This window comes from Pseudophryne corroboree, chromosome 9 (assembly GCF_028390025.1).
Source record: "Pseudophryne corroboree isolate aPseCor3 chromosome 9, aPseCor3.hap2, whole genome shotgun sequence".
Lineage (NCBI taxonomy): Eukaryota > Metazoa > Chordata > Amphibia > Anura > Myobatrachidae > Pseudophryne > Pseudophryne corroboree.
Window position 1 is genome coordinate 107,681,714 of NC_086452.1, and position 24,966 is coordinate 107,706,679.

The 24,966-nt window shown below is 42.5% G+C and overlaps 1 protein-coding gene across 1 annotated transcript in view; it reads right to left on the reverse strand.

Moving 5' to 3' along the window:
* The window catches only part of LOC134957666 (histo-blood group ABO system transferase 2-like), a 141,343-nt gene that overhangs the window by 24,119 nt on the left and 92,258 nt on the right, over window positions 1-24,966 (reverse strand). Inside the window, exon 3 of the mRNA XM_063939719.1 lies at window positions 3,902-4,030. Coding sequence (XP_063795789.1) covers window positions 3,902-4,030 — 129 coding nt within the window. The remainder of the gene's footprint in view (window positions 1-3,901; window positions 4,031-24,966) is intronic.

Here is a 24,966-nt window from a genome sequence, read left to right on the forward strand (position 1 = left end):
ACCTTTCAAGCAGCGATTACTCGAACATGCAGGTAACATCCGGAGAGCGAAAGACGATCAATTGAAATGCAAGATCTTATCTACAGTAGCTAAACATTTTATGACCTATCACCAGAGCAATGCACAACATCTAAAGGCCTTTGCGATGGAAAGAGTCAAATCAGACAATAGGGGAGGAAACATGACTAATCAACTGCTGAGGAGAGAAGCACGTCTCATCTTCTTGATGGGAAGCATCCAACCAAATGGACTGAATGAGAACATCAGTTATTATGCCTTCTTATGAGAACAGATATACCTGGGAGCATTATAGTTTATTCAATATTTACTCTGGATGTAGTTGTTATTAAACAATAAAAATAGATCAAATGCATAATTAGTGTGTATTCATAGACCTAATTATAGTAGACCTAAATTATAGAAATTTGTAACCTTTTGGATCAATATCTTGATTTATTTAATACATATATTTGTTTAATACATGAATGGAAGCTATTATAAGCATCCATTAATCTTTTTGTTATTTTCCCTTTATACACCCCCGTTTTTTTTTGGAGGGTCTGAAATGTGATAGCTCTCTTTTATTCTCTTCACATATATATTTTTTCTGGAGGGTCTTAGATGGATAATTAATATCCCTCCCTTACATTATATTTTTTATCACTTCCATATATATATATTTTTATTTTTTATTATTGTTTTTGTCCACACTTCACTTGTAGTCCAATAAAGAGAGTCATAGGTTTAATTATGATTGCACTTTAATATGTATAGATATTTGTAGGTTGGAGATAAGGCATATTAACCTCAATAGTATATACATTTGATATTAACACGGATTTTTGGTAATTTTGGTTAACATAAATTTTTGTTTGATCAATTAGGTTTGGTTTTCTAACATTGTTAGCAACGCTGCAACTGATCTATATACGACTATATTGAGATAGTAATTTCAGGTTGCCCATCAATATAATATCAATTTAACTAGGAAGATACTCCTATTGTTGCCTTCCGATTTATCCTACTGCTCGAATGTACCTTTTAGCATGAGGATAATAATTTTTAATGTGCATAGGCTCATACTAACGGGATGAACGGTATTAGTTACGTATTGAGTAAGATAGGAGCTCTATTGCTCAGCCCTGTTCGGAAACTCTGGCGAGCGACTAGCATGAGATGCACGAGCCGCGTTTACATCCAGAGCGGCGCTGATTGGTCAGTACGAATTTTAACGGACACACATACCCTTATATAAACCTGGCAGACCCCACAGTCGGGTCAGCTCCATGATTAAGCTACGGGTGAAATGCGCATTGGAGTGAGGCGCTGACGGCCCTAGATAGGCTCCTAATGATATTGTGTATATAATATATGTTAGTGTTATTAAAGTGATCTAATCGAGGTTGCAAGGGTTAATAAACCATAACACTGCTCCCCTGAACAGGAGACATATGATATCTCTAGTCTCTTTCACTGTGAGAGATTCATGATCGTTTGTAACATTGTGCAGACCAGGATTACTTAATGCCGTTTCATGTAGCACGGCTAACGTGAACTTAGCTGATCAGTGTTAGTCCAATATAGTAAGAAACATTGTCTAACTGTGGGTGCAAATGTTTATGTAATACAACATTGCCCCCAATATGAGACACATGTTATTTCTAGTCCTACTGACTGTGAGAAAATAATAACTACTCATAACACTGTTCAGACGGGTATTTCCATTTAACATAATCTATGTGAACGCAACAGATTGTTTTTAGTCTAATACATAAGTAGATACTGGCGATTGATTATTGCATATACAGTATAATAACTGACGAGTGCAAGATAGATAACGCGTCAGTAATATAATCATGTTTAAATGGTAACCAAACCAGATGGTTCACCACACACCCTTAAGAGCAATCAATTATATGGGATTAATAACACCTATAATTAACCATATGGGTAGCATATGAATGGGATGACAATCCCTTACATCCATTTGGAAGAGAATTGTCAATTCCTTATTGAGATGTGTTGGGTATCCACTCTGCAATTTATTATAGATTCAAATAGCACAAAGAGGACAGAATAATCAGTGAAGTAATTATTATTTAATCAATCAATTACTCTGTCACCTCTATTATCCTTGGCACTCTGCACCAATGCAGATTGTAACACGTTCACCAGGAATAATCATCCAAACATTGTGAATAATTAGTATTGCAGATGATGTCTTGCACCACAGATAAAGATAAAGGAATGCATAGCGTATTTGTTACATTATTGTTACAGTAATCTGTTCTGCTACTACCTAATAGTGGAGAACTTAGAAGAACACATTTTTTGCAACAGTGTATGGGGAAGACATAGTACTCTATCACTCAGTGATAAACACATATCATAATAACCCTTGTATCACCCCCTAATTATATAACAATATGGATTAAATATATGAGGAGTGTTTTTCTGTCACCGTTTTTATTGGTGTCGATTAGTGGATCACTACACAATATACACAGTGGTGACAATTGATATACCACCACACAATATTATTATTGATATTTAGATCTATTATTGAACAGTAATAGGAGCTATATCAGGTGCCTCAGCGCCAGATTTTAATATTTCATCTCTTACTTTTTTCTATTTTTTAATATTTCGCTTTTTAGATAAGTGGGGAGTTTATTTGAAATACAACAATAAAAGTTACGTTTTAATGTATCAATTAATAGCCAATTTTTGACTGTGTGCACCACAATGCTACCTCTTTTCTTTCTCTTTTTCGATTTAAAATGGTTGACACAGAAAAAGGTTGACACAACATTTTTGCGTTTTTTGGGGGTGTTGTTTTTGCCATCTCAGCATGTGCACCCCCAATTAGTGTACTGTGTCCCTGGGCATGGCGAGCTTGCTTCGGGCAAGGTGCCTCGCTCTGCTAGCGCTGCACTCAGCCCAAGTTACTATTCCCAATCGTAGTCCATGTGGATGATAAAGCATGAAAAAGTGGAATTATTTATTAAAAAACCCTCATGACGACCATATATGTGTCGACCAATGGCATGTCGACCAATTGAACCTGTCAATCTTTTGTACAATCGACCATAAGCACTGTCGACCTTTCACATGACCATGTCGACCTTTTGACCATGTTGACCTAATGCATGTCAAGCATATGGTGTCGACCTAGTGACTTTCTAATTAGACACTGTAGATATATTGACCGCATACCCCGGCCCAGGGGCACCAGAACGTGTTGTGGTTGAGGGAGGGGCGTAGATATAAATAAATTATGTCGCCCCCCCCAGCCTCCCCAAGATTATCCACCCCCCACACCCCATGCAGGGAGTTCCTACCCCCCCAGATCCCCACGGAGAATCTGACTTCAAAACGCTGGTGTTGCAGCGTACCGTCCCATGTCCTGTCCTAGCCGGCTCTCACAGATACATTACTGGAAGGAGGCATGGCCTGCTGGGACATCCCTGCCTCCTCCTTATAATGCCTCTGAGTCTGTGAACGTGAAGAGCCGGCTGGACAGGACACGGAGCAGCACGCTGCTGCACCGGAGTTTTGAAGTCAGAGTCTCCACGGTGATCTGGGGGTAAGCGCACCCCCTCCCGCGGCCTGCGCCTCCGACATGTTTGGGGGAGGGGGCATGCTGCCCCCTTGCCCCCCCCCCCCATTCTAAAGCCTCTGGCTACACATACAGCTTTATCCCAGTCAATTGGTCTGATGTTGTATGTGCAAAACATAAACTACATAAAACTCCCTGATGTCTAATAATGTCCTCAAAATCAGATACTTATTAGATGTATTGGTAAATGCAGTCAAGTTTTCGTTTAAGAATTGTGATGGGAAATGTGAGCTGTTCTCTTCTCTGCAGCCTCAATTAGTGCAAAACAACTACTGTACTTACTTCTTAACAGCAAATACAAACAGTCCTATCCTTGTGTCCTTATGTTGGTTATCTAAGATGTCAATGTCATATGTTCCATTCCAGATAATCGGGGCAAGCCAGGGAGTGAGGACATTGAGCCCTGCTTTCCTACAGAAGAAAAGACAAACACAATATTAAAATAATCAAATCTTCTAATACAATGATTTTTCTTTTTAAATAAATGTCAAATGGAGATACAACGTCATTATAGACAATTCCAAGTCGGTTGACAATAACTGCTTCCAAATTGCATGTACATTTTCACCCATATTCAGAGTTTGTGAGTGCACTGCCCTGATCTATACACTGGTTTGATACCTGTCTATATCATCAATACACATTTGTACCAACCCTATCCTTGATGTGAGACCCTGGGTTGATGTATTTAGGCTTCAAAATACCCCTTTACAGGCCTTCAGTGTGAGGTTGCCATACTATCCCTTTAATCAGGGAGACCTATGATTTACACAGGTTCTTTGGCTGATTAAAACCAGGTGAAATGCAGTCTTGAATTTAGCCAGCCACAGAAACTGTGTAATTTATACATTTACCGTTTAAAGGATGTCATGGCTACCAGTTGAATATAGATGCAACAGAAAGGAGTATGACTGCACAGTTGCATGCGCTTGGTTCTGTGCAAAGACTGGAAAAAAACAACATTGGCTGTAAGCACCACTCAAATCAATAAATATCCCCGACCTCTCAGCTGGTATGGAAAAATAGGTGTTGGGGGGTCTGACGGTTCCCCCTATTTTCCTAATATCAGCACCAAGCTGGACCAGCTTGGGGGGCAGGGGGACACACGATAAGTGGGGCAACCAGTCCCAAACTGCGCAGTCTGGGGCTAGAATTCTTTCGTAAGTTGGGACCCCGAAAATAAAATGGGATCCCAAACTCAGTACTCAGGCATCCCTAAGGGCTGTTTCACACACTCAGGTTTGTCCGGATGGCAAAAAGCCGAACAAAAGTCATCCGTTTTTTTTACCAGCTGGCAAACCCTTTCACATACAACGGCTTTCAGCCGTGCTTACTGCTGTATGCATGTGCAGCAGCAGCAGCAGAAGAAAAAAACTGGCAACTGGAAACACCCCCCACCCCCCTGTGTTTGCCTATGCAATTATGCCCCATCAGCCACAAGAGAAGATGTTAGTAAAATGCATATGATTGCATGGCTTGCAGATGTATACACTATTTAGTAGCTTGTGCAGTGTGAAAATATCAAAATACATGCTGGGCAATGACAAGAAGAACGAAGAACAAAGAAAGCGATCGCTTCCGCGATCGCAAGAAGATTGACAACAGGAAGGCGTTCCGGGGCAGCAACTCACCGTTTTTTGCGAGTGGTGAGTCCAACGCAGGCGTGTCGAGGCGTTTGGAGGGAGGATGTCTGACGTCAATTCTGGGACCTGCAACGCTGGATTCATCGCACAGGGTAAGTAAAGTAACTCTTACCCTGGTCTTGTTTTACACAAAACTTTTTTTGCATAGCAGGGCTGCACAAGCGATCGCAGTCTTGCTATGCAAAAAACCACTCCCCCATAGGCGGCGCCTACCTGATTGCACAGGCAGCCAAAGGTTGCAGCATGCGATCAACTCGGAATGACCCCCTATGTGCACTGCAGGGGGGGCAGATATAACATGTGTAGAGAGAGTTAGATTTGGATAGGGTGTGTTCAAATTGAAATCTAAATTGCAGTGTAAAAATAAAGCAGCCAGTATTTACCCTGCACAGAAATAATATGACCCACCCAAATCTCTCTGCAAATGTTATATCTGCCCCTTCAGCAGTGCATATGGGGGGGTCATTCCGAGTTGATCGCTCGCTAGCTATTTTTTGCAGCGCTGCGAACAGATAGTCACCGCCTATAGGGGAGTGTATTTTTGCTTTGCAAGTGTGCGATCGCATGTGCAGCCGAGCACTGCAAAAAAGTTTTGTGCAGTTTCTGAGTAGCTCAGAACTTACTCAGCCGCTGCGATCACTTCAGCCTGTTCTTGCCCAGAATTGACGTCAGACACCCGCCCTGCAAACACTTGGACACGCCTGCGTTTTTTCAACCACTCCCAGAAAATGGTCAGCTGACACCCACCAACGCCCTCTTCCTGTCAATCTCCTTGCGATCGGCTGTGCGAATGGATTCTTCGTAAAAATCCATCGCTCAGCAATGATCCACTTTGTACCCATATGATGCGCCTGTGCATTGCGGTGCATGCGCAGTAGTGACCTGATCGCAGCGCAGCTAAAAATCCTAGCGTGCGATCAGGTCGGAATGACCCCCTTGGTTTTGCCCATTTGCTAACAAATTTACTGCTGCAATCAACTCTGAATTACCCCCTAAGAACAAAGAGTGCATTTAACATTTTGCTTAGCTGCCATGCCAGGCACTATTTTCAATAAAATAAAAGCTAAAAAATTACAATGGGGCACATTTGATTTTTCCTTGTCCCCAATGTACCCTAGTTACTCCCTATTGTAAAATCCGGACTGAACTACCAGAACCATCGAAAAGAAACGCCAGCGTTCCTCTGTTCCATGTTTGAGGGCTGAATGGCGGAGAGCTGGAAATTCACAGAGGGCTTAATTCAGCATGGTAAGCTGCTGCGGCAGCATTCGCATGCTGAAACCCTGTGAAGTGTGCGCACATGCAGAAGCCATACTGTTCGTGCGCACACTGTGAGATGTGATGGCATCTTACATCTGCGAATGTCTCTGCCTAATTGACAGGCAGAGATATTCACAAAGCAAGAGGGGGCGTCGTGGCGGCGTTAAAGGGCAGTCGCTGTGGCATTTTGGAGGGGGGGCGCCGTCCGGACAACGCAGGCATGTCCGGACCATCTGCAGGGCAGGCCGCAGTGGCTGTGTGTTATCACATGCAGCCGCTGCAACCCGAAACACGGGAAGCCGTGATGACGTCATCTTCCCTGCTCAGTCTGCACACGTACAGATTGCTATCAGCCGTATCCGCATTTAGCGGTGAATTTGAATTCAGCCTTGGAGCTTTTTTACCGGGATGCCAGGTCAGCATACCTTTGGAGCATCCGCACTCGCCCGCCAGGACAGTAATATCTGCACCGTGATAGTGCCGGCGGCGGACGCTTAGAAGATTCCCCGGTACCTCCTGTGCTGTGAGACTGAATCTTCCCGCAGGTCGGGTAATTATTACCAGCAGCATCACCTCTGCACTGGGACGCCAGTAGCATAGAGGACGGGAGCTTTAATCAATTTCTAAAGGCTGTAGTAACTGTTGCAATCTGTTCAATTGATTCAATAGACCATACAGGTCTGTGTGGCAACATATAAGCTACACTGTTTCAAGTTCTTATACAAAGTGACAAAGAAATCTGAATATATTAGTGTGCCTGAGCTTCCCTTTATATATGGGTTTTAAATGTGTGTGTCAATAAATTTGTTTAATTTTAATTATACCAGCAAGTTCCATGTGTGTTGAATTTGATTTAAGCAGACACCAGTGTATCTACCTTTTGACATTTTAATTTTCAATAAGTATACATCAAGCGCAATACACATTTTGTCTATATTTTGCCTCATCAGCTAGGCTGCGTAGGCAGAGGGCTACCCTAAGCATGTGAAATCATTGCTGCCATGCGATTCTTTCGCATGTTTACACGGGGGGGGGGGGCTGGACCTGGCATGCAGGGCGGACTTGCCCTGTGCTGGGCGTCCCCCTGCATGTCAGTGTGATGGATCGTAGGTGTGTGATTTTTCACACATCTTGATCTATGTTGAATTAGGCCTAGTGTTCTCTGATTTTATAGATAGACAGTCACGCTTAATTCAGTTACTGTACCCCTCTATTTCAGCTGTCACAAATGGCATAGATTAGAAAACAAATTCATTCTTACATGTACAGGCCCTATGCTTACAGCGCTACACCACAACATTGTGTCCAAAAGCTGGTTCATGTATAACACTAGTTTGTGTCCTCATCAGTAGCGGATCTTGCTACGGGTACACGGGTCTTTTGCCCGGGGCGCCGCCTTCTGGGGGGCGCCTCCGCTGTGGCAAGATCTGCTATTGGTGGTACACCCCCCCCCCTGTCATGATGTCTCTCCCATAGATCAGAGGAGCGGCGCCGACGGCCGGAGACAGAGGGCAGCGGGCAGCAGCAGTCGGGAATCAGGAGCGGGGTTGGTGAGTATTAATTAAAAAACAAAATTTTTACATTTATTTGTTTTTGTAAGCGGCGCAACTATGGGGCACAAATGGGGGACAACTGTACTGGGGGCAATACCACTGACTGGGGGCACAAATAGGGCACAACTCTACAGGTGGCATAACTGACCATGCCCCTTTATGAAGCCACGTCCCTATTTTCACCCGGGGCGCCACAAGGGCTAGAACCGGCCCTGGTCCTCATAGTTACTATTCCATTTCCAATAGTGCGCTACACTATAACCACCTACCTACTCCGTAACAATATGTGACTTATTCAAAGGGTTCTATGACAATATGAGTAAATCATGTTGTTTTTTAAATCTCCTTTATTTAGGGCCAGTTCAGTTGCAATTTGTAGTTCTTGTAGCCTGAATATAAAATTCTCAAAACTTTCTAAAACTTTTAGTTACATATTTCTGCTACAGGAAGTCATCTCATAAAACTTATCTGCATTTTAAGGTTAACGGTGCTTTAGAAATGAATAATTTCTCCTAATGTATTGGTAATAGTAAACCAAGTTTCACTTCTGCATTCTATACTCAACTTGAAAAATACTATAGCAGTGAATGCTACCTTTATTTTTCTCTTATTTGTAACCGTGAAGCAAATAAAATAAGCCAAGTTGAGACTGAACACACAGAACAAACTCCAAAGCATCCTCCATACAGGCAGATGTAATAAGAGATAGAATAGATAAAGATTATTTATTAACTATATGTATTTCAAAGGACAAAGGTTCTATTCAAAAGACTGCTTATACAATAAACATTGAATGTGGAACCACTATTCTCCCCCAAACCTACATCAGATCTCAAATGTGTACAGTATGTGTGAAGTTACAAATATGCATGTCCAGAAATGTGTATACATAATTTATGTATACATCACTTAACACGCATGCACATAATAGAATTGTATTTGTATACCTGGATCCTGAGATTTTATGTTATGTTATGCAGTTTGATGTCGGTATGGAGTTCAATGTGGAAAATTAAAATAAAAAAGGTAAAAAAATAAATAAAATAAGGTAAAGTGGATTTTTAAAACATTATATTTTACACCATGGAGTAAATGTGATAGAGTGGGTATTTCTGGCATGTTCAAGCTCTTGCCAATTCACTGCGAGTTTCTGGTGAGCTTGGTCTGGAACTTGGTGAATGTAATAGGTGGCAACCCGCCAGCAGTGTCAGACTGGGGCATGAGGCTTGACTAACCATTAGCGAATGCATGGTCTGGGTGCCTTGATAATATATATATATACACACATATATGGTTCTGACGACGGGGTCGCGTCTCCGAAACATTGTATGTTAAATACAAGTTTTTTTATTGCATTGAAAAGCCTTAAGTGTCATACTTTCTGAAAGGATGTGTTTGCTGATGTTCGTACACTAAGGCATGCTGCTAATATACACTTGAGTACCTGCTGCTGTTGAGTGGTGTATATATTTATATATATATATATATATATATATATATATATATAAAAATATATATATTTAGAGATGTGCGGCTGGCACTTTTCGTGTTTTGTGTTTTGGTTTTTGGTTCTAATTCCACTTTCGTGTTCTAGTTTTGGCTTGGTTTTGCCCAAACCACCCTTTCGTGTTTTGGTTTTGGTTTTGGATCTGGATGATTTTTGGGAAAAAAACATACAAACAGCTAAAATCACAGAATTTGGGGGTAATTTTGCTCCTACGGTATTATTAACCTCAACAACAATAATTTCCAGTCTATTCTGAACACCTCACACCTCACAATATTGTTTTTAGGCCAAAAGGTTGCACCAAGGTTACTGGATGACTAAGCTAAGCGACAAAAGTGGACAACACAAACACCTGGCCCATCTAGGAGTGGCACTACAGTGTCAGACAGGAGGGCAGATATAAAAAAAGGCCCCAAACAGCACATCATGCAAAGAAGAAAAAGAATTGCAATGAGGTAGTCGTATGACTAAGCCAAGCGACACAAACAATTGGCCCATCTAGGCGTGGCACTGCAGTGTCAGACAGGAGGGCAAATATATATAAAAAAGGCCCCAAACAGCACATCATGCAAAGAAGAAAAAGAATTGCAATGAGGTAGTTGTATGACTAAGCCAAGTGACACAAACAATTGGCCCATCTAGGCGTGGCACTGCAGTGGCAGACAGGAGTGCAGATATAAAAAAAAGGCCCCTAACAGCACATGATGCAAAGAAGAAAAAAAGGTGCACGAGGTTGCTGTATTACTAAGCTAAGCGACACAACCACCTGGCCCATCTAGTAGTGTCATGCAGTAGCTGAATGTCGAGAGTGGGCCGCAATTGTTCAGTCTACTGTCAGCATCTCCAGCACACTCCAGTCATTTAAAAAAAAATCTGCAATTGGTGGACTTATACGACAGTACCCCAGGACTAATACAGCAGTACCCCTGGACTCATACGGCAGTGTCAGAAAGGATGGCACTTTTCAAAAACTAGGCCCCAAACAGCACCTCATGCAAAGATGTCGAAGAGGTGCAATGAGGTAGCTGTATGACTAAGCCAAGCGACACAAACAATTCCAACTGGAATTATACATCTAAATCACTGGAATTAATTGGCAAAATTACTGGAATCATACGTCCAAATCACTGGAATTAATTGGCAAGATCACTGTAATTAATAATTATACGTCCAAATCACTGGAATTAATTGGCAAAATCACTGTAATTAATAATTATACGTCCAAATCACTGGAATTAATTGGCAAAATCACTGGAATTATACGTTCAAATCACTGGAATTAATTGGCAAAATCACTGGAATTAATAATTATATGTCCAAATCACTGGAATTAATTGGCAAAATCACTGGAATTATACATCCAAATCATTGGAATTAAATGGCCTCAGTTATGAGGGCTTCCATCGTCATGTGAAGCTGAACCACTAGTCATGAACATAGGCCAGGGCCTCAGCCATTCCTTGCCACTCCTTGACGTAAATGGCATATTGGCAAGTTTACATTTCTCCTCAGACCATTTAAATTTATTTTTGTGGGTCTTTTTACGGAACTTTGGCTTTTGGGATTTTACATGCCCTCTACTATCACAATGGGCATCGGACTTGGCAGAAGACGTTGATGGCTTTCATCGTCTATGTCATGGCTATTGGCAGCAGTTTCAGCACTAGGAGGAAGTGGTTCTTGATCTTTCCCTATTTAATCCTCCAAATTTTTGTTCTCCATTATTTTTCTGGAGTTATATAACACAATATGCAGCACATGAGAGCGTACCCCTACACCTCACAGGGCAAACACTAAAAATTATTTGGATTAAATATTAATAACTGCTTTATTTGGAGTAAATAATATACAGCACAGGACAGCACCACTGAACTTATATGGCAGCACCACTGGACCGGATTTATACGGAATTATATGGACTTATATGGAATTATATGGCAGTATCACAGGATTTATATGGCAGTATCACAGGAATTATACGCCAGTATTCTGAGAATTATACAGCAATATCACAGGAATTATACGCCAGTATTCCGAAAATTATATGGTAGTATCACATGAATTATACACCAGTATCACTGTAATTATATGGCAGTATCACAGGAATTATATGCCAGTATCACGGGAATTATATGGCAGTATCACAGGAATTATACGCCAGTATCACAGGAATTATATGGCAGTATCACAGGAATTATACGCCAGTTTTCCGAGAATTATACGGCAATATCACGGGAATTATACGCCAATATCACGGGAATTATATGGGAGTAACACTGGATATATGGCAGCAGAGGACACCACCACTGTGACTGGTCACTGGACTGATGCTGCACAAGACACTTCCCCTGGTCTAATGCAGGACAACACAGCACCACGGAAAGGGACTTATACAGCTACACTGGATATATGGCAGCAGAGGACACCACCACTGTGACTGGTCATTGGACTGATGCTGCACAAGACACTTACCCTGGTCTAATGCAGGACAACACAGCACCACTGAAAGGGACTTATACAGCTAAACTGGATATATGCAAGCAGGGGACACAACCACTGTGACTGGGCACTGGACTGATTCTGCACAAGACACTACCCCTGGTCTGATGCAAGACAACACAGCAAAAATGCAAGGGACTTGTACAGCAGCCAGCAGCACTGGGAACATATAGCAACAGAGGACACCAACACTGTGACTGGCTGGACTGATGCAGCATAAGACACTGACTACACTGGACTGGACTGAGCAGCACAACACAGCACTAGACTCGCCACCCCACTTTCCCTCCCCCACACAGACATGTCCTCTCACTATACTCCGAGACCTTTTCCCGCAGATCCTTTGACAATTATTTTGCTTTCCCCATGACTCAGAATCCAGACACGTCAATGCAGCACTGGATGAAAGATGCAAGGGTCTTTCAGGAGTCCAGAAACTCACTGATCTTTTATACACACACACTGATTACAAGCAAACAGATCACAGGTGAGGATGGTTACCTTTAGTAGCCATTCAAACCCGTTTGTGTCAACTTGTGTGCATGTTATCAGGCCAAAATCTCCAGGGTATGTAAACTTTTGATCAGGGTCATTTGGGTAGTTTCTGTTGTCAATATGATTTAAAAAGAGTAAACACAGTTGTTTGACAATAAATGGCTTCACCCAACCACTAACCATGAGTGAAAGAAAAGTTTGTGAGTTATCATTCATATTCTCTGCCAAATGGCCAGAAAACCACAAATTCTGCTAGGGTATGTAAACTTATAAGCACAACTGTATATATATATATATATATATACACATATATATCTTTCTATATATCAAACGTAGTGTCCGCACTCCATGCAGCTTTAAATCAATAGCGGGGTGCTCCAATAGAGATCAATGATCCATCCATATCAAATTTTATTAAATTGCGCACTCACCATTTGAAAAATAAAAGTTCTTTATTTGGTAGGCAAAATACTCACAAAAAACAGAGCAGAAAGTGCATATGTGCAAATGTCGACGTTTCGGTCCACTAGGAACCTTCCTCAGGACAGGACAACTGTGCATCCTTGAAGCAGCTCAGGCATAAGTAGAATGAGCTGTTAATCCAAACAATGAGGGTATTTAAACCCTGGATCATTACCCACAACCACCCTGTATAACACCAATGCAACATGGGATATCAAAAAACAATTTAGGCTCACTAATGTACAACTCCAGTGATGCATAATAAAGGTGTAAATATAAAGTAAACATTAATACATAATACAGCACTGTGAGGAATATAGCAAGAGTATTACATATATAGAAGACTAGATATCTCCTAATTGCGCCAAAACAGGAAGTGTCATGCGTTCCACTGAGCTTGGAACGCATGACAAGACGCTCACTCAGCGCTGGACAGGACGGAAGTAACTTCCGCCGGAAGTACCGTGCGTTCCACAGCAATGGAACGCAAATGCAGGAAGCGCTACTCGCGCTGCCCGGAGCCAGAGAAATTATCAATGTAACATTACTTAACTACTCAAACCAATAACAAAACATCTATAAAGCTATAAAACAAAAATAAATACAGGGCAATTATGGATATTTAGAGAAACAACAATGTAACAATTTATGTTGATAGGGTATACAAATGGGTGTGGCCAAGATCCAAAATGCACAAAGAGCTATCATCATACAATAATGCAAATACATATATAAACATATAACAGACAAGACACCACAATAAGGTCACCTCTGTCAAAAAAAGGGAAACTAATAAAATGAATGGTCGTTGAAGCATCACATATTTACTGTTGTATTTCTTCAAAGCAGGATATTATATGAATTATGTTCATTAAGTCCTCGTGGATAACCAGTATCCAGTTTATAAATCCAACGAGCTTCACATTTTTTAAGTTTATTTAATTGATCACCACCCCTAATATCAATTGGAATGTGGTCAATTAGCATACATTTAATGCTGGCAATTGAGTGGCCAGCTTCCAAGAAATGCCTTGCCACTGGTTTATCTGACATCCCAGTTTCAAATGCCGCCCTTATTGAGGACCTGTGATTGGCCATACGGTCCCTAAAGTTCCTCTTGGTCATGCCAACATACATAAGTCCACACGGACAAAGCAGAAAGTAAATGACGAAACTCATTTGGCAATGTAAATGATGCCGGATATGAATCTTTTTGCCGCTATGTGGATGCGAAAAAGAGGACCCTGTAAGCATCGAGCGGCAGGTCATACAGTTGGCACATCTAAAACATCCAGTCCTCCTACCTGGTAACCAAGTACCCTGTTTCTTCCGTGACTGTAGTAGGGGACGCATAAGCATATTTCTTAAATTCGGACCTCTTCGATAGGTGCATAAAGGTGGAGCTACACCAAGACTGCCAAGAGCTGGATCACTCGACAAAATTGGCCAATGCTGTGTTATAGATTTCTTCGCTTGTTGGGCCATGCAGTCATAGGTACTTGTAAAGATAATACGACTATTGTCAAAATGTTTTGTGTGAGTATTGCCAGAAAATGTATTACGTGCCTTATGGAGACTTCTGCTGATAATTTTCTGAGAATAACCGCGTGAGAGAAAATGTTGTGTCATTTCATTTATCTGTTCTTCTGCACGTTGTGGATCTGTATTAATTCTCAAGATTTTTAGGAACTGAGAGATCGGTAATCCCTCCTTGAGGGGGCTTGGATGGTTACTCATAAAATACAGCAAAGTGTTACGGTCAGTGTCCTTCCTATATCAGGTGGTAGCCAAAGTATCTTCCTGTCGAAAGAGGGTAACATCAAGAAAATGTATACTGAACGGATCCACTTTGCTCGTAAATCTAATAGGGGTATCTAAGGTGTTAAGATAATTAACCATTGCGGTGAACTCTTCGCTAGTGCCAATCCAAAGTACAAAAAAAGTCATCTATAAATCTCTTTTAGTAGAGAATTGATGAACCAAACAAAGGTAAGATATGTTTCTGTTCGTAACACGCCATATATAAGTTGGCGTATGCAGGTGCCAGATTTGACCCCATAGCGGTGCCCTTAATTTGCATATAATAGACACCGCCATAGAGGAAATGGTTGTTAGAAAAAAACAAACGTGTAAGTTCCAACAGAAATTCAGAAGGTGGTCCTTGGGGGAAATGTTAACTTAACGCCGTTGCCACAGATGTCAACCCCTCCTCATGTGGGATGACAGTATAGAGGGAATTGACATCCATAAGGCACGTAATAAATTTTCTGGCAATACTCACACTAAACATTTTGACAATAGTCGTATTATCTTTACAAGTGAAAGAAAAAAGATTGGCTGCGCCTTCAGTGTTGTTAGTATACCATAATTGTGGAGAGCTGACAACCAAAGTATGTAAAATATATTTATTAAAATAATAATAATAGTAACACACCAATAAAAGACTATTACACAATATATAAAAGACTTGTAAATTTGTATATACTCTGAAAAACCGTAAATATATCTAATGAACGGTATCCACAATTGAAATTATTAAAGCAATGTATGGAGTATTAGCTCAGTGTAGATATAGATTTGTAACACTGTTTAAAAAATGTATCCTTATTCTTACATGCTTATTAAGGTTGTATCGCTTAAAAAGTTTAACTTAGTTGCAGATCTTGCTACAGGTGCAGAGGCAACATGCACACTCTAGCTGGTGGAAACATAGAAGTCCCGACAGTAAATAAATGTCAATTATTGATAATATATAATTATCTGTCCTGGGGCTATAAACACAGAGCGTCCTCGGTGAAGTCCACTAAAGCCCACTGATTAAGTAAACAGGGAAAAGGAGTGAGCTGGATTGCTCTAACAGAGGCTGCTGTATATTTACCGGCGTCTTTAAGATGGTTTGACCAGGGTCTTCATGTGATCTCCCGAGGGCTAGGGGAAGTCCTTTGATGCCCACTTAGATGAAATGACCGATATTTGTAGTCAGAGCTGCTGCTATTGATTGAATGCACCGTGCAGTAGCTGTGGCCAGGGACGCCGTAAGTGAGTTACTTGTACGGAGAGTCCTCTGATAGCTGTGGGCGCCGTATGATAGCGCTGGCCGTAGCCATCCTTAATTGCAAGGAAAAACCTCTGCTGGCTGTACGCGCCGTACAATGGCGCTGACCGAAGCAGCCGTTTGTTGCAGAGGTTTCAACGGGGAGAGAGCAGCCACTGGAAATATGAAATAAAGTGCAAGGTGGTAGCGTTGGCCGGAGCAGCCTCTTATAAATGAAGTGGATCTTCTATGGAGTAACGGGAGGCGTCCCCGTGAATAAGCGATGCCAATGGATAAAGTTCAGTAGTCGGTAATCAGAGTATAAGGGGAGGAGCCTAACGCGTTTCGTCACGAATCACGTGACTTTTTCAAAGTTATTCCTTTGAAAAAGTCACGTGATTCGTGATGAAACGTGTTAGGCTCCTCCCCTTATACTCTGATTACCGACTACTAAACTTTATCCATTGGCATCGCTTATTCACGGGGATGCCTCCCGTTACTCCATAGAAGATCCACTTCATTTATAAGAGGCTGCTCCGGCCAATGCTACCACCTTGCACTTTATTTCATATTTCCAGTGGCTGCTCTCTCCCCGTTGAAACCTCTGCAACAAACGGCTGCTTCGGTCAGCGCCATTGTACGGCGCGTACAGCCAGCAGAGGTTTTTCCTTGCAATTAAGGATGGCTACGGCCAGCGCTATCATACGGCGCCCACAGCTATCAGAGGACTCTCCGTACAAGTAACTCACTTACGGCATCCCTGGCCACAGCTACTGCACGGTGCATTCAATCAATAGCAGCAGCTCTGACTACAAATATCGGTCATTTCATCTAAGTGGGCATCAAAGGACTTCCCCTAGCCCTCGGGAGATCACATGAAGACCCTGGTCAAACCATCTTAAAGACGCCGGTAAATATACAGCAGCCTCTGTTAGAGCAATCCAGCTCACTCCTTTTCCCTGTTTACTTAATCAGTGGGCTTTACTGGACTTCACCGAGGACGCTCTGTGTTTATAGCCCCAGGACAGATAATTATATATTATCAATAATTGACATTTATTTACTGTCGGGACTTCTATGTTTCCACCAGCTAGAATGTGCATGTTGCCTCTGCACCTGTAGCAAGATCTGCCACTAAGTTAAACTTTTTAAGCGATACAACCTTAATAAGCATGTAAGAATAAGGATACATTTTTTAAACAGTGTTACAAATCTATATCTACACTGAGCTAATACTCCATACATTGCTTTAATTATTTCAATTGTGGATACCGTTCATTAGATATATTTACGGTTTTTCAGAGTATATACAAATTTACAAGTCTTTTATATATTGTGTAATAGTCTTTTATTGGTGTGTTACTATTATTATTATTATTTTAATAAGTATATTTTACATACTTTGGTTGTCAGCTCTCCACAATTATGGTATACTAACAACACTGAAGGCGCAGCCAATCTTTTTTCTTTCTTTTGTGCATAAATTACCAAAGATACATACACAGTGCCTTTTTGGCAGCGCCCCACTGTTGTTTGAACCATTTATTAATATTTCTAGGCGCTCTAAGCAGATTTGTTTTTGTCTTTGGTTTTTTATCTTTACAAGTACCTATGACTGCATGGCCCAACAAGCGAAGAAATCTATAACACAGCATTGGCCAATTGTGTCGAGTGATCCAGCTCTTGGCAGTCTTGGTGCAGCTCCACCTTTATGCACCTATCGAAGAGGTCCGAATTTAAGAAATATGCTTATGCATCCCCTACTACAGCCACGGAAGAACCAGGGTACTTTGTTACCAGGTAGAAGGACTGGATGTTTTAGATGTGCCGACTGTATGACCTGCCGCTCGATGCTTACAGGGTCCTCTTTTTCACATCCACATAGCGGCAAAAAGATTCGTATCCGGCATCATTTACATTGCCAAATGAGTTTCGTCATTTACTTTCTGCTTTGTCCGTGTGGACTTATGTATGTTGGCATGACCAATCACAGGTCCTCAATAAGGGTGGCATTTGAAACTGGGACGTCAGATAAACCAGTGGCAAGGCATTTCTTGGAAGCTGGCCACTCAATTGCCAGCATTAAATGTATGCTAATTGACCACATTCCAATTGATATTAGGGGTGGTGATCGATTAAATAAACTTAAAAAATGTGAAGCTCGTTGGATTTATACACTGGATACTGTTCATCCACGAGGACTTAATGAATATAATTCATATAATATCCTGCTTTGAAGAAATACAACAGTAAATTTGTGATGCTTCAACGACCATTCATTTTTTTAGTTTCCCTTTTTTTTGACAGAGGTGACCTTATTGTGGTGAACAAAAAGAATCAAATTCTTTTGCTGCGCCTGTGAATATTATCTGTTATAAGTAAATAAAAATGAATTGAACCACAGATCTTATGGCATGGGGAAAACCACGTTCGCCACTATAAGGAGGTGTGCGACACTCCAATGAAATTAATCAGAAAATAGATAAAAAATAGAAGCGCTCATATAGACCGCATACCAAAATATCACAGGTTCAATATCAGCCAAGGAATAAATAATAATAAAATGTATAAAATACATATATTTATTAATATTGAGATAAATTTCCTATTTTATAATGGATAATTCACTGTTCCATATAATTGAGATATAACAAATACAAAAAAATTAAAAAAGACATATGTTGTCCATTTCCTAGGTATATTTGGAAAAAACACTGAACTAAACAATTCAAAAGATGTATCAGAATTTTGCAGTCTCTAATAGAAACAATGTTGCCACAGCTACTACAAATGAATCCTGAATGTATCACATTGGCTGCACATATTAATTGATAAGCAGCATGAAAAGATGCATATGATACCTCTCCACAAGGGCTGATAGACCCGAGCGTCCCCGGGTAGGTTCAAGAATTGCCCAGTAATTGAAAGAACTCGAAGGTACGTGTAATGTCTGATACTTTCAGTCAGCTGCACCAATTAGTTGTTACCTTGCTTGTAGCCCCTTGCAGGTGCTTGATGCAGGAAATTTGTAGACGGTAAGTGGTATAGCTGCCAGATAGGGTGATGTTTATAACCCAGATGTAGAAGTGTGTACCTTCATCTACCTGGACGTGCACCCCTTTTTGGAAAACACTGAACACCTTCATCCAGGACGTACTCAAGCCACAGCTACCCTACCCGGCTCCACCAACAACAGCCGTGGTCGGTCATTCACGTGGCCGCATTATCAGTTGCAGACGCCGCACAGACACAGCAAGTCTCCAGCGTTCTCCACTTCGGCCGCTACCAGCGGACATTGCACGTCCAGGTAGCTGAAAAGGTATTGTGGACGCACGATCATTTACAAACGCTGCACGGACGCCGCACGGATACAGCAGTCCCGTTAGCGCTCTCCACTTCGGCCACTACCGGCGGACGGTGCACGTCCAGGTAGATGAAGGTACACACTTCTACATCTGGGTTATAAACATCACCCTATCTGGCAGCTATACCACTTACCGTCTACAAATTTCCTGCATCAAGCACCTGCAAGGGGCTACAAGCAAGGTAACAACTAATTGGTGCAGCTGACTGAAAGTATCAGACATTACACGTACCTTCGAGTTCTTTCAATTACTGGGCAATTCTTGAACCTACCCGGGGACGCTCGGGTCTATCAGCCCTTGTGGAGAGGTATCATATGCATCTTTTCATGCTGCTTATCAATTAATATGTGCAGCCAATGTGATACATTCAGGATTCATTTGTAGTAGCTGTGGCAACATTGTTTCTATTAGAGACTGCAAAATTCTGATACATCTTTTGAATTGTTTAGTTCAGTGTTTTTTCCAAATATACCTAGGAAATGGACAACATATGTCTTTTTTAATTTTTTTGTATTTGTTATATCTCAATTATATGGAACAGTGAATTATCCATTATAAAATAGGAAATTTATCTCAATATTAATAAATATATGTATTTTATACATTTTATTATTATTTATTCCTTGGCTGATATTGAACCTGTGATATTTTGGTATGCGGTCTATATGAGCGCTTCTATTTTTTATCTATTTTCTGACCTTATTGTGGTGTCTTGTCTGTTATATGTTTATATATGTATTTGCACTATTGTATGATGATAGCTCTTTGTGCATTTTGGATCTTGGCCACACCCACTTGTATACCCTATCAACATAAATTGTTACATTGTAGTTTCTCTAAATATCCATAATAGCCCTGTATTTATTTTTGTTTTATAGCTTTATAGATGTTTTGTTATTGGTTTGAGTAGTTAAGTAATGTTACATTGATAATTTCTCTGGCTCCCGGCAGCGCGAGTAGCCATTCCTGCATTTGCGTTCCATCGCTGTGGAACGCACGGTACTTCCGGTGGAAGTTACTTCCGTCCTGTCCAGCGCTGAGTGAGCGTCTTTTCATGCGTTCCAAGCTCAGTGGAACGCATGACACTTCCTGTTTTGGCGCAATTAGGAGATATCTAGTCTTCTATATATGTAATACTCTTGCTATATTCCTCACAGTGCTGTATTATGTAATAATGTTTACTTTATATTTACACCTTTATTATGCATCACTGGAATTGTACATTAGTAAACCTAAATTGTTTTTTGATATCCCATGTTGCAAATACCCTCATGGTTTGGATTAACAGCTCATTCTACTTATGCCTGAGCTGCTTCAAGGATGCACAGTTGTCCTGTCCTGAGGAAGGTTCCTAGTGGACCGAAACGTCGACATTTGCACATATGCACTTTCTGCTCTGTTTTTTGTGAGTATTTTGCCTACCAAATAAAGAACTTTTATTTTTCAAATGGTGAGTGCGCAATTTAATAAAATTTGATATGGATGGATCATTCATCTCTATTGGAGCACCCCACTATTGATTTAAAGCTGCATGGAGTGTGGACACTATGTTTTATATATATATAATAAGAATTTACTCACCGGTAATTCTATTTCTCGTAGTCCGTAGTGGATGCTGGGAACTCCGTAAGGACCATGGGGAATAGCGGGCTCCGAAGGAGGCTGGGCACTCTAGAAAGATCTTAGACTACCTGGTGTGCACTGGCTCCTCCCACCATGACCCTCCTCCAAGCCTCAGTTAGGTACTGTGCCCGGACGAGCGTACACAATAAGGAAGGATTTTGAATCCCGGGTAAAACTCATACCAGCCACACCAATCACACCGTACAACTCGTGATATGAAACACAGTTAACAGTATGAAACAATAGAGCCTCTCAACAGATGGCTCAACAATAACCCGATTTAGTTAACAATAACTATGTGCAAGTATTGCAGATAAACCGCACTTGGGATGGGCGCCAAGCATCCACTACGGACTACGAGAAATAGAATTACCGGTGAGTAAATTCTTATTTTCTCTAACGTCCTAGTGGATGCTGGGAACTCCGTAAGGACCATGGGGATTATACCAAAGCTCCCAAACGGGCGGGAGAGTGCGGATGACTCTGCAGCACCGAATGAGAGAACTCCAGGTCCTCCTCAGCCAGGGTATCAAATTTGTAGAATTTTGCAAACGTGTTTGCCCCTGACCAAGTAGCTGCTCGGCAAAGTTGTAAAGCCGAGACCCCTCGGGCAGCCGCCCAAGATGAGCCCACCTTCCTTGTGGAATGGGCATTGACAGATTTTGGCTGTGGCAGGCCTGCCACAGTATGTGCAAGCTGAATTGTACTACAAATCCAACGAGCAATAGTCTGCTTAGAAGCAGGAGCACCCAGCTTGTTGGGTGCATACAGGATAAACAGCGAGTCAGATTTTCAGACTCCAGCCGTCCTGGAAACATATATTTTCAGGGCCCTGACAACGTCTAGCAACTTGGAGTCCTACAAATCCTTAGTAGCCGCAGGCACCACAATAGGCTGGTTCAGGTGAAACGCTGACACCACCTTAGGGAGAAACTGGGGACGAGTCCTCAATTCTGCCCTATCCATATGGAAAATCAGATAAGGGCTTTTACATGATAAAGCCGCCAACTCTGACACTCGCCTGGCTGAAGCCAAGGCCAATAACATGACCACTTTCCACGTGAGATATTTCAGATCCACGGTTTTTAGTGGCTCAAACCAATGTGATTTTAAGAAACTCAACATCACGTTGAGATCCCAAGGTGCCACAGGAGGCACAAATGGGGGCTGAATATGCAGCACTCCTTTCACAAATGTCTGAACTTCAGGTACTGAAGCTAGTTCTTTTTGAAAGAAAATCGACAGAGCCGAGATCTGTACCTTAATGGAGCCCAGTTTTAGGCCCATATTCACTCCTGCTTGCAGGAAATGCAGAAATCGACCTAGTTGAAATTCCTCTGTTGGGGCCTTTTTGGCCTCGCACCATGCAACATATTTCCGCCATATGCGGTGATAATGCTTTGCCGTAACATCGTTCCTGGCTTTAATAAGCGTAGGAATGACTTCCTCCGGAATGCCCTTTTCCTTCAGGATCCGGCGTTCAACCGCCATGCCGTCAAACGCAGCCGCGGTAAGTCTTGGAACAGACAGGGGCCCTGCTGCAGCAGGTCCTGTCTGAGCGGCAGAGACCACGGGTCCTCTGAGATCATCTCTTGAAGTTCCGGGTACCACGCTCTTCTCGGCCAATCCGGAACCACGAGAATTGTGTTTACTCCTCGCTTTCTTATTATTCTCAATACCTTTGGTATGAGAGGTAGAGGAGGGAACACATAAACTGACCGGTACACACACGGTGTCACTAGAGCGTCCACAGCTATCGCCTGAGGGTCTCTTGACCTGGCGCAATACTTCTCTAGTTTTTTGTTTAGGCGGGACGCCATCATGTCCACCTGTGGACGACCCCATTGATTTTCAATCATTTGGAAGACTTCTGGATGAAGTCCCCACTCTCCCGGGTGGAGGTCGTGCCTGCTGAGAAAGTCTGCTTCCCAGTTGTCCACTCCCGGGATGAACACTGCTGACAGTGCTAGTACATGATTCTCCGCCCATCGGAGAATTTTTGTGGCTTCTGCCATCGCCGTCCTGCTTCTTGTGCCGCCCTGTCGATTCACATGGGCGACTGCCGTGATGTTGTCTGACTGGATCAGCACCGGCTGGTGTAGGAGCAGGGATTTTGCTTGACTTAGGGCATTGTAAATGGCCCTTAGTTCCAGAATATTTATGTGAAGGGCAGTCTCCTGACTTGACCATAGTCCTTGGAAATTTCTTCCCTTTGTGACTGCCCCCCAGCCTCGTAGGCTGGCATCCGTTGTCACCAGGACCCAGTCCTGTATGCCGAATCTGCGGCCCTCCAGAAGATGAGCACTGTGCAGCCACCACAGAAGAGACACCCTGGTTCGTGGAGACAGGGTTATTAAACGATGCATCTGAAGATGCGATCCGGACCACTTGTCCAACAGGTCCCACTGAAAAATCCTGGCATGGAACCTGCCGAATGGGATTGCTTCGTAAGAAGCTACCATCTTTCCCAGGACCCGCGTGCAGTGATGCACCGATACCTGTTTTGGTTTTAGGAGGTCTCTGACTAGAGAAGACAACTCCCTGGCTTTCTCCTCCGGGAGAAACACTTTTTTCTGGGCCGTGTCCAGAATCATTCCCAGGAACATTAGACGTGTCGTGGGTACCAGCTGTGACTTTGGGATATTCAGAATCCAGCCGTGCTGGCTCAGCACTTCCTGAGATAGTGCTACTCCCACTAACAACTGTTCCTTGGATCGTGCCTTTATTAGGAGATCGTCCAAGTATGGGATAATTAAAACTCCCTTTTTTCGAAGGAGTATCATCATTTCCGCCATAACCTTGGTAAATACCCTCGGTGCCGTGGAGAGTCCAAACGGCAGCGTCTGGAATTGGTAATGGCAGTCCTGTACCACAAATCTGAGGTACTCCTGGTGAGAATTGTAAATGGGGACATGCAGGTAAGCATCCTTGATGTCCAGGGATACCATGTAATCCCCCTCGTCCAGGCTTGCAATAACCGCCCTGAGCGATTCCATCTTGAACTTGAATTTTTTTATGTATGTGTTCAAGGATTTCAAATTTAAAATGGGTCTCACCGAACCGTCCGGCTTCGGCACCACAAATAGTGTGGAATAGTAACCCCGGCCTTGTTGAAGTAGGGGTACCTTGATTATCACCTGCTGGGAATACAGCTTGTGAATCGCTGCTAGCACCGCCTCCCTGTCTGAGGGAGCAATCGGCAAGGCGGATTTTAGGAAACGGCGGGGTGGAGTCGCCTCGAATTCCAGCCTGTATCCCTGAGATACTATTTGAAGGATCCAGGGATCCACCTGTGAGCGGGCCCACTGATCGCTGAAATTCCTGAGGCGGGCCCCCACCGTACCTGGCTCCGCCTGTGAAGCCCCACCGTCATGCGGCGGACTTGGAAGAGGAAGCGGGGGAGGACTTTTGTTCCTGGGAACCTGCTGTTTGCTGCAGCCTTTTTCCCCTGCCTCTGCCTCTTGACAGAAAAGACCCTCCTTTTCCCCGCTTGTTTTTCTGGGACCGAAAGGACTGAACCTGATAAAATGGCGCCTTCTTAGGCTGTGAGGGGACATGGGGTAAAAATGCTGACTTCCCAGACGTTGCTGTGGAAACTAGGTCGGAGAGACCATCCCCAAATAATTCCTCCCCCTTATAAGGCAAGACTTCCATGTGCCTTTTGGAATCTGCATCTCCAGTCCACTGGCGAGTCCATAAGCATCTCCTAGCAGAGATAGATAATGCACTTATTTTAGATGCCAGCCGGCAAATTTCCCTCTGTGCATCTCTCATGTATAAGACTGAGTCTTTTATATGGTCAATTGTTAGCAGGATCGTGTCTCTGTCTAACGTGTCAATATTTTCTGACAGTTTATCTGACCACGCAGCGGCAGCACTGCACATCCATGCTGACGCAATAGCTGG